The sequence below is a fragment of the Megalobrama amblycephala genome, linkage group LG3 (assembly GCF_018812025.1).
Source record: "Megalobrama amblycephala isolate DHTTF-2021 linkage group LG3, ASM1881202v1, whole genome shotgun sequence".
In the NCBI taxonomy this organism is placed as follows: Eukaryota; Metazoa; Chordata; class Actinopteri; order Cypriniformes; family Xenocyprididae; genus Megalobrama; species Megalobrama amblycephala.
The window spans coordinates 56,157,094-56,172,057 of NC_063046.1; the positions used below are offsets into that span (position 1 = coordinate 56,157,094).

General features: G+C 34.5%; 2 protein-coding genes across 6 annotated transcripts in view; one reads left to right on the plus strand and one right to left on the minus strand.

Moving 5' to 3' along the window:
• LOC125265743 (equilibrative nucleoside transporter 2) overlaps positions 1-2,979 on the plus strand; it is a 44,066-nt gene extending 41,087 nt beyond the window's left edge. For all 5 annotated transcript variants that reach the window (XM_048186144.1, XM_048186140.1, XM_048186141.1 and 2 more), the window contains one exon: positions 58-2,979. In XM_048186144.1, the coding sequence (XP_048042101.1) occupies positions 58-169 (112 nt within the window). In that variant the 3' untranslated portion in view covers positions 170-2,979. The remainder of the gene's footprint in view (positions 1-57) is intronic.
• A 6-nt stretch (positions 2,980-2,985) lies between these two features.
• LOC125265741 (multiple PDZ domain protein) overlaps positions 2,986-14,964 on the minus strand; it is a 111,228-nt gene continuing 99,249 nt past the window's right edge. Inside the window, 10 exon segments of the mRNA XM_048186138.1 lie at positions 2,986-5,210; positions 5,287-5,410; positions 5,929-6,017; positions 7,324-7,428; positions 7,571-7,626; positions 7,629-7,692; positions 10,145-10,182; positions 10,263-10,332; positions 11,533-11,619; positions 14,744-14,891. Coding sequence (XP_048042095.1) covers positions 5,064-5,210; positions 5,287-5,410; positions 5,929-6,017; positions 7,324-7,428; positions 7,571-7,626; positions 7,629-7,692; positions 10,145-10,182; positions 10,263-10,332; positions 11,533-11,619; positions 14,744-14,891 — 928 coding nt within the window. The 3' untranslated portion in view covers positions 2,986-5,063.

Consider the following 14,964-nt stretch of genomic DNA (forward strand, 5'->3'; position numbering starts at 1 on the left):
GTTGCTACACATTGAGATCTTTCATGCTGATGTTTTTTCCTTCTTTCTCTCCGTTAGGCTTGTGGGGCCTGCAGATGGGGAGACGGCCGGCGCGTTAATGACGTTTTTTCTGTCTCTGGGTTTGTCGTTGGGAGCAGCTTTTTCGTTCCCTCTACGCTTCCTGGTCTGACGCTCGCAACCACACTCTCATTCCCCAAACCGACCGCTCTCAGGGCGTCTGCACTGATGCTTGTGCATCAATCTGTTCACTCACAGTGGACAAATTCAAAATGGAAGCACCGACACGAGTTTTATTTGGCAGCTTAAAAAAACACTTACAGAATCTGTTTGCGGTACTAAAGGGAACGAACTGTAAAGGGACGGCTCAAAAAGAGTTTTCTGTGATTCCTCCATAACAAAATTCAGCATGCTCACCAGTTTTCTTCAGTGCCGGTATCCGCTAGGGCTGGGTGATATATCAATATTCATGGAAATTAATTTTTTTTTTTGGTTTCTGTGAATCAGTTCAGAATGTCAGTTTTATTTGAATCAATTGCAAGATCTGATTTTAGTGATTTGTTAAATTAAAATAAAATGTTAGTTAAAACATATCTGTACACAGGTAAATATTATCTGATGTATTGTTAGATTGGTTCATATAAAATAAGTTCATATGCAGAATTATTAAATATTCTTCCTTGTTAATTTTGTAATTAAGAATTTTGGAAAAAAGTGGAAAACATAATTATTTATATTGTTATATAAATAATGATCAGTAGCATGCCCAAACTGACAAAATTACAACGACCATTTTTACAATGACCATTTTTAATTTTTAGTTTTAGTTATTGCCCAGCCCTAGTTACTAGTATTATTGTTACTACTGTTAAAGTAATATAGGATGCTCTTCTGTTAAAATCAGTCACTTAATTTCTGTTGTAAGGGCAGCAGTTGTTGGTGGGAAAATGGATCATACAACAAAAGATTTACTTTCTTTTAATTTATTTTAAATTTTTATGTGGTTTAAGGGAAGAAAGTACATTGAAGGATTTCTAGTTTTGAAAGGGACACGCGTGCGTGCGCGCGCGCGCACACTCACACACACACACACACACACACACGCACACACAAACATATATACAGTGGGGTCCAAAAGTCTGAGACCTGTTTTGTAATCTAATTTAAACTTTGTGTTGCATAAAATATCTATGACTCTGCACTTTTTCTAGGTCACTAATGAAACAAGCAAAAAAGCTGATGTGAAGCTGGATTTTCTTCCATTAAAGCACACAACATGCTCTTTGCCCAAGTCATAACATGGATCATCAGATTTTACATAAGCTTACTGCAGTTAAACAACTTTTAAAGCTTTTTTTTTTTTTTTTTTTTTTTGCCCCAACTTTTCATATCGGTCTGATAATAGGAAAAATATTAACATAAAAATTTGCAAAATAGTGCACTATAGTATCAAACTTATGGACTCCACTGTGCGATTGTGTTTGTACTGTAATGCATGTAACATCAATCCTGTAACCAGTTCAAACATGCATATACATCCAGGTATTCAAAGAAAAATTGTTTTCAAAACTAAATTTTTTCTTTATGGACCTGCAGAAGAGTCACGAGTATAAAACCGACAATATTTCAGATCATTATAATATGATTATTTATTATTTTATTGACAACTAATAGTCAGTAGAGATTTATATGCTTTCTTAATACATCGTAATACAATAATACCTGGAGAATATTTACTTTGCAATTTATAAGTTTATGATTTTCACTTTTTTTGGCTTTAGTTAAATGACTATAAATGCCTTTCTTTTTTTTTTTTTATTTGTTGTATTTACAAAATGATCGGTAACACTTCAAAGTAAGGTCTCATTTGTTAACTAACATGAACTAATAATGGGAAATATATTTTTACAGCATTCACTAACCTTTGTTAATGTTAGTTAATAAAAATGTTCGTTAGTTTGCAGTGCATTAATGTTAACAGATACAAGTTTTGATCTTTCAAATGTATTAGTAAACTTTATTAATATAAATAAGTGCTGTAGAAGTATTGTTTGTTACTTTGAGTTAACTAATATAGTTATTTCATTTTAACAAATTAAACCTTAATGGAAAGTGTTACCAGTTGATCATTATTTGGGGGTCATTGTCATCAAAAAAGTTTAAAACATCTAGTAAAATGTAAGGGAATCTTCATGTACAAATTTCTATACGTGAAACTGGCCAGTAAACTCTTGTAATGTTTTAGTTCATGTTTACACTTCAATAACCTGGACCTAAAAGGCTAGATGTCATTCTCTCATATGTGAACCTGTGCTCAGCAACACTGCCACTGTCATTTCTCTCTCATGCATATAGAATGTGAAGCTATGTAAAAGAAAAAACAATTGTGGAACTTTCTGTATGTTATGCTGGATTGTACAAAGTGCCAAGTGAATGCGAGAGTGTGTTTTTATAGAACCAATGTATCTGTACAGACTAAAATGTTACAAACACGAGGTTTTAATTTGTTGCAAATGCTGGTCATTTTTTGGTGTAGGTATGGTTTTGATTGGTTGTACTTGTTATATGATTTCACATTTTTATTCCTCAAAGAAGACAAGATATGTTAACAGTGTTCAAGCTACAGTTCAAGGTAGAATCAAACAATCGTAATCTCATTACCTCACTCTCGACAACTACAATCAAACCACATTTCAACAGCCAGAAAAATGAATGTAAACTTGGTCCTCTCTGTATGTGACCAGTATTTTGGGAATGTGTTCTGGGACCTTTGTGGAATTGAGACTTCATGAAGAAAAAAGCCTTTTAAGAACAGATATATTTGATGAACGATGAAATAAATGTCCAGTCATGTTGAATTTTGAAACTACTATTTTTCAAGGTCATTTCATGTTTTTTTTTTTTTTACTATTTGTCATTATTTGTTTTCAAAGAGTTGTTGTGAAATTTGATGAATCTGATAAATACAGACAAAAAATGAAACACTTGTGTGCTGAAGGTCACTTTTATTCATGTATTTGTCGTGAAATCCAATGCTGTATCAGAACAAAATGACAATATACCAAAATATATAACAGTAGTTTGTTCTACATCCAGCAGCAAAAATCTCAGGTGAAGGCAAAACTCCAGAATGTCACTGAATGCACTGATACTTTTCCCCCCCCCAAATAAATCTTCATTAATATCATCACATTAATACACACACATACTGCTTCTACCTGCTGTCTGTTTTTTCTTCCTTTTTTTTTTTTTTTAAGAAACAAAGATGGTATCTCAAATATTTGAGTTTATTATCAGGTTAAATTCGGTCAAAATGATTAAAATCCTGTTAGAGTGTGCGTGTATAAGAATCGCCACACACATTCAGGAGTCAGGACTGTCATCTTATTGCTGTCATTACTTATTGCTTACATTTTAACCATGTTTTCATTTTCTATTTTATAATTCTTACAATTAAAGTGGTGTGTAAAATCAAACATGTTGAGATCTTTTTTTTTTTTTTTTTTTAAAGACTATTTTTGGACAGATTCACTAAACAGCTTCGTCACTGATAGACTATAGACGTCATCTTTCTATTCGGTACAATAGAAATCATGCCAATAAACATGCCTTCTTTCCATGTAAATTAGGCTCATTATCGATTAATTGCACATTATTCACAAATGTTAGAGGCTTATTTTCCTGGCACAACTGATGTTGAAAGTAAGCAGACTTTTTACCTTTTCTGTTGTGTTGGGCTCAATTTGACCACTATTTGATATTTAACAGCTTGAAACACTAGTATTTCTCATTTTGGGTGATGAATGTGCATCCAAAACACGTGTTAAATTTTGAGGTCAAATTGATCTCCATTGGTTTCCATGCAATTTGCCAAAAATCAACATCTCAACAAAACAGCAAGGAGTCAGAAAACCTTTATTGTATCTTGCCAAACTAAAATATGGAATACAAAAACTTTTGAAATTTAAGACTCATCTTCTGAATCATCCAAGGAAAATTCACTCTTGAATTTTACAGTTGAGTTTTAGTTCAAATCATTGTTGAAATGTGTATTTGTTAGTTTTTTGGGCTCTCAATTGCTAGTCTGTTGCAGCACTCAAAATAAGTGAGAAACCCACTTTACCCTCACAAGGGTTTGAGAACCAGGGACCGTTTACATGACACCGTTTTCAAATTAACTTTTTAATTCAACTTTGTGTGCATTTTTGCCGTTCATTTACACGGAAATGGAGTTTTGGTGACATGAAAAAGCAAACTTATGAAAACGTTTTCACTTTGAAACGATCTCTTTATCGTCTCTGTGTAGGCTACAAAAATGCAAATATGCAGAAACTGTGACATCATGTGCATGCAAATTAGTTTCTTTACAAAGTGACATCGCCATCTACTGGCCTGGCATGCATAATACAGCGTTTTTGCGCACTTACACTAAGTACAAATAATGTTAGACACCTCAGTGTGCAAATAGTCATTACAAGTAGTCATGACAAAAAAAAAAAATAATAATGTTTTTTTTTTTAATTTGTGTCTGTGCAGCTAATTGTGAACAAACATATGTGGGTCAAATTACCCTTAACACAATAGAAATAATAGAAAGGAAATGGATGGTAATTATTACATTTTGCTAATATCTTTTTTAGTCTTCAACAAGCTACAATAGAGTTTGTTTTTACACGCATCTTTATTTTAGTGTTTTTCATAGTGTCAACTTTTGGCAAATTGCATAGAAACCAATGGTGGTCAATTTGTACCCAGTTTATTACCTCAGCAGGAAAGAGATATTTGTACATTTTATAGCTATCACAGCAGCAGGAATTGTCAAACGAAAAAGTTATAACCAGGCATATAATATCCGGTCATGCAGTTGTGTGCACTTTCTACATTTTAAAGCACAAATACAATGTAAAGTCCCAGCATAGTATGGCAGATTGTGGTAGTCTGCTGGTTTCTCCACAAACTAGCAGTAAACAACGCTATGAGCGGGCACAATTCATTCATAAGTGTGTAATCCAGTGTTTAAACAACTACAGGACCTGATACAAGCCTATTAAATGAGCTCTGTGTGTTTATGACAGCACAGTGAGCGTGACGGTTCCTTTGGTTTTCTTCAGAATACAGACAGCCTCTTCGTGAGTGACGCCCTCCAAACTCTGACCGTTAACAGCGATGATTTGATCTCCACGCTTCAGACGCCCATCCTCTGACGCGGCCCCCTGAAACACACACTTATGATAAAGCATCTACAATGCATCTGTATTGTGGGATCTGTTCTTTATCTTCTACCGTTACCTTGCTGAAGACTGTTTTGACGTAGATGGGAAGGTCACCATGGGGGCTGCCAAATCCACCCACAATACTGAAGCCCAGCCCATCAGGCCCGCGCTCCAAACTAATGCTCTTGCACTGCGGAGGACTGGAAGAAATGGAGATAAAGAGCACACGGTTACATGGATAATCGCTATTATCCGCTAATCGCTAGTCTATAGCTTATAGAGTTTATAGTCATGATTTGAAGAGATCAGGGGGCCAAGTTGCCAAGGCAAGGATGATATGGACCCTTTCTCACCCCCTACCCAAAACTACAGGAAGTTTATTACATTATTTTGCTTGAAAATCTGATATTATGAAGTGTAAAAATATACCCTATATTATGGGGACAAAATGTCCCCACAAAGATGACAATATCCAAAATACCTGGGGGGACATTTTTTGGTCCCAATGAGGAAAACAGCTTAATAAATCACACAAAATGATCTTTAATAATTCAAAAGTGCAGAATGTTTTTTGTGATAAGTAGGTTTAGTGTTGGGGGACAGAATATACAGTTTGTACAGTATCTAAATTATGTCTATGTAGTCCCCATAAGACCTATCGCGTGTGTGTGTGTGTGTGTGTGTGTGTGTGTGTGTGTGTGTGTGTGTGTGTACAAACCCCAGGTCATCATGGAAAATGCTGCTGGCTGTGAGTCCTGCTGTCTGCTCTGGTGAGGGTCCAGTTACTGTAGTATCACCAGCAACTACCTACAAATACACTTATGTAAGAAATGCATTTCCCAATGTACACATACACTTACATATTATATATATATATATATATATATATATATATATATATATATATATAAAAGGTGCCCTTTAAATTGAATTTACCTTGGCATAGTTAAATAACAGGAGTTCAGTACATGGAAATGACATACAGTGAGTTTCAAACACCATTGTTTCCTCCTTCTTATATAAATCTCATTTGTTGTTCTCTGAAGAACAGGCGAATCTCAACATAACACCGACTGTTACGTAACAGTCGGGATCATTAATATGTACGCCCCCAATATTTGCATATACCAGCTCATGTTCAAGGCATTAGACAAGGGCAAGCAGTATTAACGTCTGGATCTGTGCACAGCTGAATCATCAGACTAGGTAAGCAAGAACAATAGCGAAAAATGGCATGATATTTTTAGTGATATTTGTAAATTGTCTTTCTAAATGTTTCGTTAGCATGTTGCTAATGTACTGTTAAATGTGGTTAAAGTTACCATTGTTTCTTACTGTATTCAAAGAGACAAGACTGTCGTTATTTTCATTTTTTAAACACTTGCAGTCTGTATAATTCATAAACAACTTCATTCTTTATAAATCTCTCCAACAGTGTGTAATGTTAGCTTTAGCCACGGAGCACTATCAAACTCATTCTGAATCAAATGTAAATATCCAAATAAATACCATACTTACGCGATTAGACATGCTGCATGAAGAACACTTTGTAAAGATCCATTTTGACGGTTATATTAGCTGTGTGAACTTTGTTTATGGTGTTTAAGGCAAGTGCGAGCTCCGGGGTGGGGAGCACGAGAATTTAAAGGGGCCGCAGCCTAAATCGCCGCATAGTTAATGATGCCCCAAAATAGGCAGTTAAAAAAATTAATAAAAAACAATTCTATGGGGTATTTTGAGCTGAAACTTCACAGACACATTCAGGGGACACCTTAGACTTATATTACATCTTTTGAAAACACGTTCTACGGCAGCTTGAAGTGGATAAAAAGGCACTCTAAAATTCAGATAATTGTATTTATTATAAATTTTAATTTTAATTTGTTTTCATTTAATTGCAATAACACTTAAGTGTCTGAAGTTACACTTAAAACACAAAACACTTAAAACACTTAATAGTTAAGTGTCTGAAAACATTACCTGTACATTCAGTTTGCACCTAGGTATGTTATGTACTCTTTTAAAAGTATGCTAAAGTGTACATTTTCAAAAGGATAATATGGGTCAAGCACTACTGGTGTACCGGGAGCTTGTGTGATGTGTCGTTGTGTACCTGTAGTTGTATGATGCCTGTCGTGTTCTTCAGCAGTGAAACGGCTTTATTGTGAGTCATTCCTTCTGTTAAGTTTCCACAGATAGACACAATCCTGTCTCCAATCTAACACACATACACACACACACAATTAACAAACATGAGACACTGTGATTCACAAATACACACACCTGCTTCAGTGCATCAGACCTTTTACTGGTGGATAAAAAAAATCTAATAATGGTATACATCTTCAACTCAGACATACCCAGAGTTTCTGTGTCTGTGCTGCGAGGCCGCTGGGGTTCATCATGGCAATGAATATGGCACGTCCCCCAGAGGACTGCCCACTCCTCCAGCTATACTGATGCCCAGAGAGTCCGATGGGCCCTGGGAAACACACGCACACCATCACACAGAGAAACGCTCAAAAGTTCTAAAGCACACACCCTAAAGCAGGGTTATTTAAAGTCAATTTTGAGTATTTATTATAAATGATTTATCCATGCACATCATTTTTTAAAATTCACGTGCCGTCGTGATCTTTAAAGTACCCCTATTATGCTATTTTGAAGGTTACTTATGTTATTTTGGTGGTCTCCTACAACAGATTTACATGCATCCAAAGTCAAAAAACACTTTAAAGGTGCCCTAGAACCAGTTTTTACAAGATGTAATATAAGTCTAAGGTGTCCCCTGAATGTGTCTGTGAAATTTCAGCTCAAATACCCCATAGATTTTTTTTAATTAATTTTTTTAACTGCCTATTTTAGGGCATCATTAACAATGCACCGATTCAGGCTGCGGCCCCTTTAAATCCCTTTTAATGATCCTGACTGTTACATAACAGTCAGTGTTATGTTGAGATTCGCCTGTTTTTCTGAGGTCTTTTAAACAAATGAGATTTACATAAGAAGGAGGAAGCAATGGAGTTTGAAACTCAATGTACATGTATGTCTTTTCCATGTACTGAACTCTTGTTATTCAACTATTCCAAGGTAAATTCAATTTTTGATTCTAGGGCACCTTTAATTTCCTCATAATATACACTACCATTCAAAAGTTTGGAAACATTGCTATTTTTAATGTTTTCGAAAGAAGTCTCTTATACTCATCAAGTCTGCATTTATTTGATCAAAAATACAGAAAAAAACAGTAATATTGCAAAATATTATTACAATTTAAAATAACGGTTTCTATTATAATATACTTTAAAATATAATTTATGTCTGTGATGCAAAGCTGAATTTTCAGCAACATTAAATCCAGTCTTCAGTGTCACATGATCCTTCAGAAATCATTCTAATATGCTGATTTATTATAAATGTTGTGCTACTTAATATTTTTTTATAACGTGATCATTTTTTTCAGGATTCTTTGATGAATAAAAAGTAAAAAAAAAAGCATTTATTAAAGTAAAACAGCATTTATTTAAATTAAATCGTTTGTAACTACTGTTCAAAAGTTTTGCAGTCAGTATTTCTTTCTTTCTTTCTTTCTTGGAAGAAATTAATACTTTTTTTTCAGCAAGGATGTGTTAAATTGATAAAAAGTGATAGTAAAGATTTATATTGTTATAAAATATTTCTATTTTGAATAAATGCTGTTCTTTTTGACTATTTATTCATCAATGAATCCTGAAAAAAGTATCAAAGTTTACAAAAAATATTAAGCAACACAACTGTTTCCAACTTTGATAATAACTGAGTATCAAATCAGCATATTAGAATGATTTCTGAAGGATTATGTGACACAAAAGACTAATGATACTGAAAATTCAGCTTTGCATCACAGAAAAAAATTATATTTTAAAGTATATTAAAATAGAAAACCATCATTTTATATTGTAATAATATTTCACAATATTACTGTTTTTTTCTGTATTTTTGATCAAATAAATGCAGGCTTGATGAGCATAAGAGACTTCTTTCAAAAACATTACAAATTGTAATGTTTCCAAACTTTTGAACGGTAGTGTACAATGCAGCATCACTTCACTCAGTGTCTCAAACGTTCAGTCAAGGACCTGGTCCCTGTAAACCGAGATCCACCAATAACAAACCACAAGCTTCCAACCATCCAATCAATTTCCCATTGACAAAATCAAGCCCTGTCCTACATTTGTTCTTGTTCCAGAAGCCGTTTCATTCAGATATGTCACAATACGGAAGAAAAGACTATTGCAACTTCTGTTTAATGCCGCCTTTAACACTAAAAACATTTAAAAAAAAAAAACATATCTTTACTTAAAATAAAATAAACTTAACTGAAATAAAATGAAATATTAAATTTAATTTAAATAAACGTATTTTATTTCAGCTAGTTCAGCTAGTAACATTTAAAGTTGAAGAACTTAAATAAAATTATAATAACTATAATTGTATATCAATGATACTAAAATAACACTGACCTAAAGGCCTATTCACACGTTATATTTATCTTAAACTTTAATATTTGGCAGAGGCTAAGTGCAAAAAACCCCCCAAAAAAACTTACAGATTATTTCCACTAAGTGTTAGTGTTAGATGATATTTATACTAAGTGCAAATAGTAGCAGATAAATTATAGATACATTATAAAACAGTATGCATTCAGTGTATATTTATTACAAATCATACATGGAAGCTGCCTTATTGGAATATTGGCACATGACCCAAAAGATCTTAATTTATCGGTCAGTGAATTTTTTGTAAAATGTAAAAAGAAACAACGGAAAAAAACACTGACAGATTTCATCCCTGGTCAGAGCCGGTCAATAGAAACACAGTTTGAAATCTTGGACTATTGACAAATATTGGCTCTCTGTGTGAAAAGGCCTTAAGGTTCAATTACTGTAACTGACCTTTGTGAATTCAACCGTCCTGATGTCTTTATCTAGCACTGCAAGACAAGAAAGGAAAGATTGGAAATCAAGAATGAAGCTGAATATTTATATAATTTAGCAGATGAACTGTTCTTACATTCAAGTGTTTTCTCTGCATCACCCTGTACAGCCGCAGGAATGACTTTACCACTGCCCGTCTCGCTTATCTGCACCGAAAACACAGAGAGACATTTCACACATGAAAACACGCCACTGAAGAGTTTTATTAGGCCATGAGTGCACAACATGACTCTAGCTCGGCACCGTTCATGTTTGTGGTTGGTGACTATTGGTGCTTTTACGCCATGTCATAATTACTGTACTGATTCTGAACTGTAAAAAGCCTTCACATGCTTGCAGAACTTGTAATTTTCTGGGAGCTACAACTTGTACCACCTGACCGCAGAGCTGCGCAGACCGATCAGTGTATGACATCAAAGTACCGCGAGAGCGATTCAAAAGCATACGGTAATTACGACATGGCGTGAATGCAGAATAATCTGCACACACCCATCAGGTGCACACAATATAATGATATTAAATAATAAATTAAGTACTGTTAACAAACGAGACCTTATTGTAAAGCATTGCCAAAAAAATTACTAAAACAATCTGAAATTGAAATGAAAATTAAAAATTGAAAAATAAAAGGTAATTCAAAAGCTAATAACAATATTAAAATAACAGTGGTGCGCGCATTTGCAAGACCCGCTCTGACTAGTCGCAGATGCTTTGACAAATTTCAGACCTGCTTAACTTCAAGAATAAACTTGCTTATTGTGTCTTGATCAGTTTGGGTTTTGAAAGACAATTAATATTCAGTAATATTATCAATTTAACTGCACTGACACATTTGAACTGAATTGAGCCGGATAATGAAAAATGAAAACTTTGCACTGAATTAAGCTGAATAGTTACACTATTTGACTTCTGTGGAGCTGCTTTACAGCTGAAATTGAATTAGTTTCTTAATTACTTTCATAAAAAAATCATGTGAAAATGTATTTTGGGATCATGGCTTCATAGCTATTAGCTGGAAATCTATGGAAGCTTCTTTCAGCCACAGAATAAAACTTTTTATCTCACAATGTAGTTTTTTTTCTTTTCACAATTGCGAGTTTATATACTGTTATGAAAATTGTGAGATAGAAATTGTGAGTTTATATCACGCAATTCTAAAAAAAAAAAAAAAAAAAAAAAAAAAAAATCTGAATAGTGAGATAAAATCGCAATTACCTTTTTTTTTTAATTCAGCGGCGGAAACAAGCTTCCATAGGATTTTAGAGCATGCAACAGCACAAAACAACAACAACAACAAAAAAAACAATGTTTAATAATTGTGCGGAGTGTGTGGATTTGTCTCTGACCTGACTGCTCTGAGACAGACGGCGCTCGGAGTGGAAAGGCCCCGCCTTAAAACGACCCACCTCCAATCTGATTGGACCAGCACAACTCTGAGGGAAAATAAATCAGTTTATATGATTAACATTTGTGTGTGGTAAAATGTATATTGGCTTTCACATTCACACTAGATCAATCACATTTATACACAAAATATATACACTGCCTCTTTAAACGACATGAGGAAGGGACATCATTGGAGAGGTCAAATTCAAAAGTTCCTTCTTGTCTCTTATTTAGCATAATAGTAAAATAGACACATAAAACATGTTACTATGTAGTTTTTTAGTTAATGAGTGCCAAGTTTCACTATGTTTTGGAGATATTGTTAAACATTTTCAGGAGTGTATCTGGTGGTCATTATTGATTCACAACTTATAGGAACATTAAAGGATTAGTTCACTTCCAAATGAAAATTACTCCAAGCTTTACTCACCCTCAAGCCATCCTAAGTTTATATGACTTTCTTCTTTATGATGAACACATCTAGAGAAATATTAATAAATATCCTGACGCATCCAAGCTTTATAATGGCAATAAGCGTTACCAAACGAGTATGAGCTGAAGAAATTGTCTCCATCCACATCCATCCATCATAAACATATTCCACACTGCTCCAAAGGGTTAATAAAGGCCTTCTTGTGTAAAAAAAATATATCCATATTTAACAAGTTATAACACAAACGCATCGTTTTGCATCAGAAGGCCTTCAGCTCATACTCATTGATCCCACTCATTGCATTATAAAGCTCTTGTGTTCATCAGAAAGAAAAAGTCATATACACCTAGAATGGCTTGAGGGTGAGTAAAGCTTGGGGTAATTTTCATTTGAAAGTGAACTAATCCTTTAAATTTAATATAAAGCAATTTAGTTAAATGTACAGGTGCATCTCAATAAATTAGAATATCGTGAAAAAGTTTTTTTTTCTGTAATTTAATTCAAAAAGTAAAACTTATATTAAACTTAAAATATATTCTAGATTTATTAGACAAAGTAAAATATTTCCAGACTTTTTTTGTTTTCATATTGATAATTACAGCTTTCTGCTCATCAAAATAAAAAAAATAAAAAAATCAATATTTCAAAATATTAGAATATTTAATTTCAAGTTCTATTAAATTACCATTCTCAGAGTATAAATACTGGGTTTAGGTCATTAATCCCAACATCAGTCATTGGGAAGTCTGCTGACTTGACAGTTGTCCAGAAGACGATCATCAAGACCCTCTACATTGAGGGTAAGCCACAGAGGGTCAGTGCTGAAAGAGCTGGCTGTTCGCAGAGTGCTGTGCCAAAGCATATTCATGGAAAGTTGACTGGAAGGAAAAAGTGTGGCAGGAAAAGGTGTACAAGTGAAAGGAATGACCACAGGGTTGAGAAGATTGTCAGGTGAAGCCGATTTAAGAACTTAGGAGAGCTTCAAAAGGAGTGGACTGAAGCTGGAGTCAGTGCATCAAGAGCCACCACATACAGACGTCTTCAGGAAATGGGCTACAACTGTCACATTCCACGTACCAAGCCACTTCTGAACCAAAGACAACGTCAGAAGCGTCTTACCTGGGCTAAGAAGAAAAAGAACTGGACTGTTGCTCAGCGGTCCAAAGTCCTCTTTTCAGATGAAAGTAAATTTTGCATTTAATTTGGAAATCAAGGTCCCAGAGTCTGGAGGAAGAGTGGAGAGGCACAGACACCATGTTGCTTGAAGTCCAGTGTGAAGTTTCCACAGTCAGTGATGATTTGGGCTGCCATGTCATCTGCTGGTGTTGGTCCACTGTGTTTTCTGAAGTTCACAGTCAACTCAGCCATCTACCGGGAAATTTTATAGCACTTCATGCTTCCTTCTGCTGACAAGCTTTATGGAGATGCTGATTTCATTTTCCAGCAGGATTTGGCACCTGCCCACACTGCCAAAGGTACCAAAAGCTGGTTCAGTGACCATGGTGTTACTGTGCTTAATTGGCCAGTAAACTCGCCTGACCTGAACACCATAGAGAATCTATGGGGTATTGTCCCAGACAGCAACATAGTGTGGCCCAGATCCGGCCCACATCTGGTACATGTGGATTACACACGGACAAGATGTGGGCCGGATCTGGGCCGACACTATGTTGCTGTCAGGGGAGGAAGATGAGAGACACCAGACCCAACAATGCAGATGACCTGAAGGCACTATCGGCTTCCATTACACCTGAGCAGTGCCACAGGCTGATTGCCTCCATGCCACGCCGCATTGATGCAGTAATTCATGCAAAAGGAGGCCCAACCAAGTATTGAGTGCATAGAAATTAACATACTTTTCAGAAGCCTGACGATTCTGTTTAAAATATCCTTTTTTTATTGATCTTGTTCAATAAAATAAGTATTCAAATTTATTGAGATGAATTGGTGGGTTTTTGTTAAATGTGAGCCAAAGTCATCACAATTAAAAGAACCAAAGACTTAAAAGTACTTCAGTCTGTGTGCATTGAATTTAATACACGAGTTCCACAATTTGAGTTGAATTACTGAAATAAATTAACTTTTCCACGACATTCTAATTTATTGAGATGCACCTGTAAATGGTGGCTGCATTGTTTTTGACTTATTAACACTGCTTTGCTAAATAATAGATAAATGAACAATTCTCCTATCTTAACACACATTACTTTCTCTGATTTTTACCATGGTTATTAACTAAAACTAAAACCATAAAAAAATAACATTTTGTTCCTTATTACATAATTAACTGAAATAAAATAAAATATAAAAAAGTTTAAACTTATTTTTTTCAGCTTGTTGCAAAGGCAACATTTCTCATTTTTATTTACTTTAACTTGAAGTACTTACGTAATTAAAACTAATAAATAAATTGAATAAAAACTATATAGACATTAAAAAAGTAATAAAAATGACAAAAACACAATGAAATTGCTAAAAATTTAACTAAAATTAAAGTGAAAACAGAAAATATAAAAATAAAATCTAATGGAGAATATTAATAATAGTATATCTATAATACTATAAAAAAATAATTTCATCATGTTCATAATGTTTAAGCAAAAAACTATACAAATTTATTTACAAAAAAATGATTAAAGCTTTAAGATATGCCAGATATGACTGAATGTTTTATATCTTTCAACAATTTTGCCAAAATGGAAAAGGCACCCATTTAACAGAATGACTCTGACATTCACCTTGAGCAGCGAGGCCACATACTCTTGTGTGGCTGAACGAACGTCCTCCCCATTAACCGAAAGGATCTGATCTCCCTGCATGAGACGTCCGTCAGTCTCCACGACTCCACCCTTCACGATGTCTGACACAAAGACTCCTGTGTCGTTCCTGAGACAGACACAGTCAATTACTGTTAGCACAGATGGGGAATACAGAGTTGAATATTCATTTGTGGACCCTT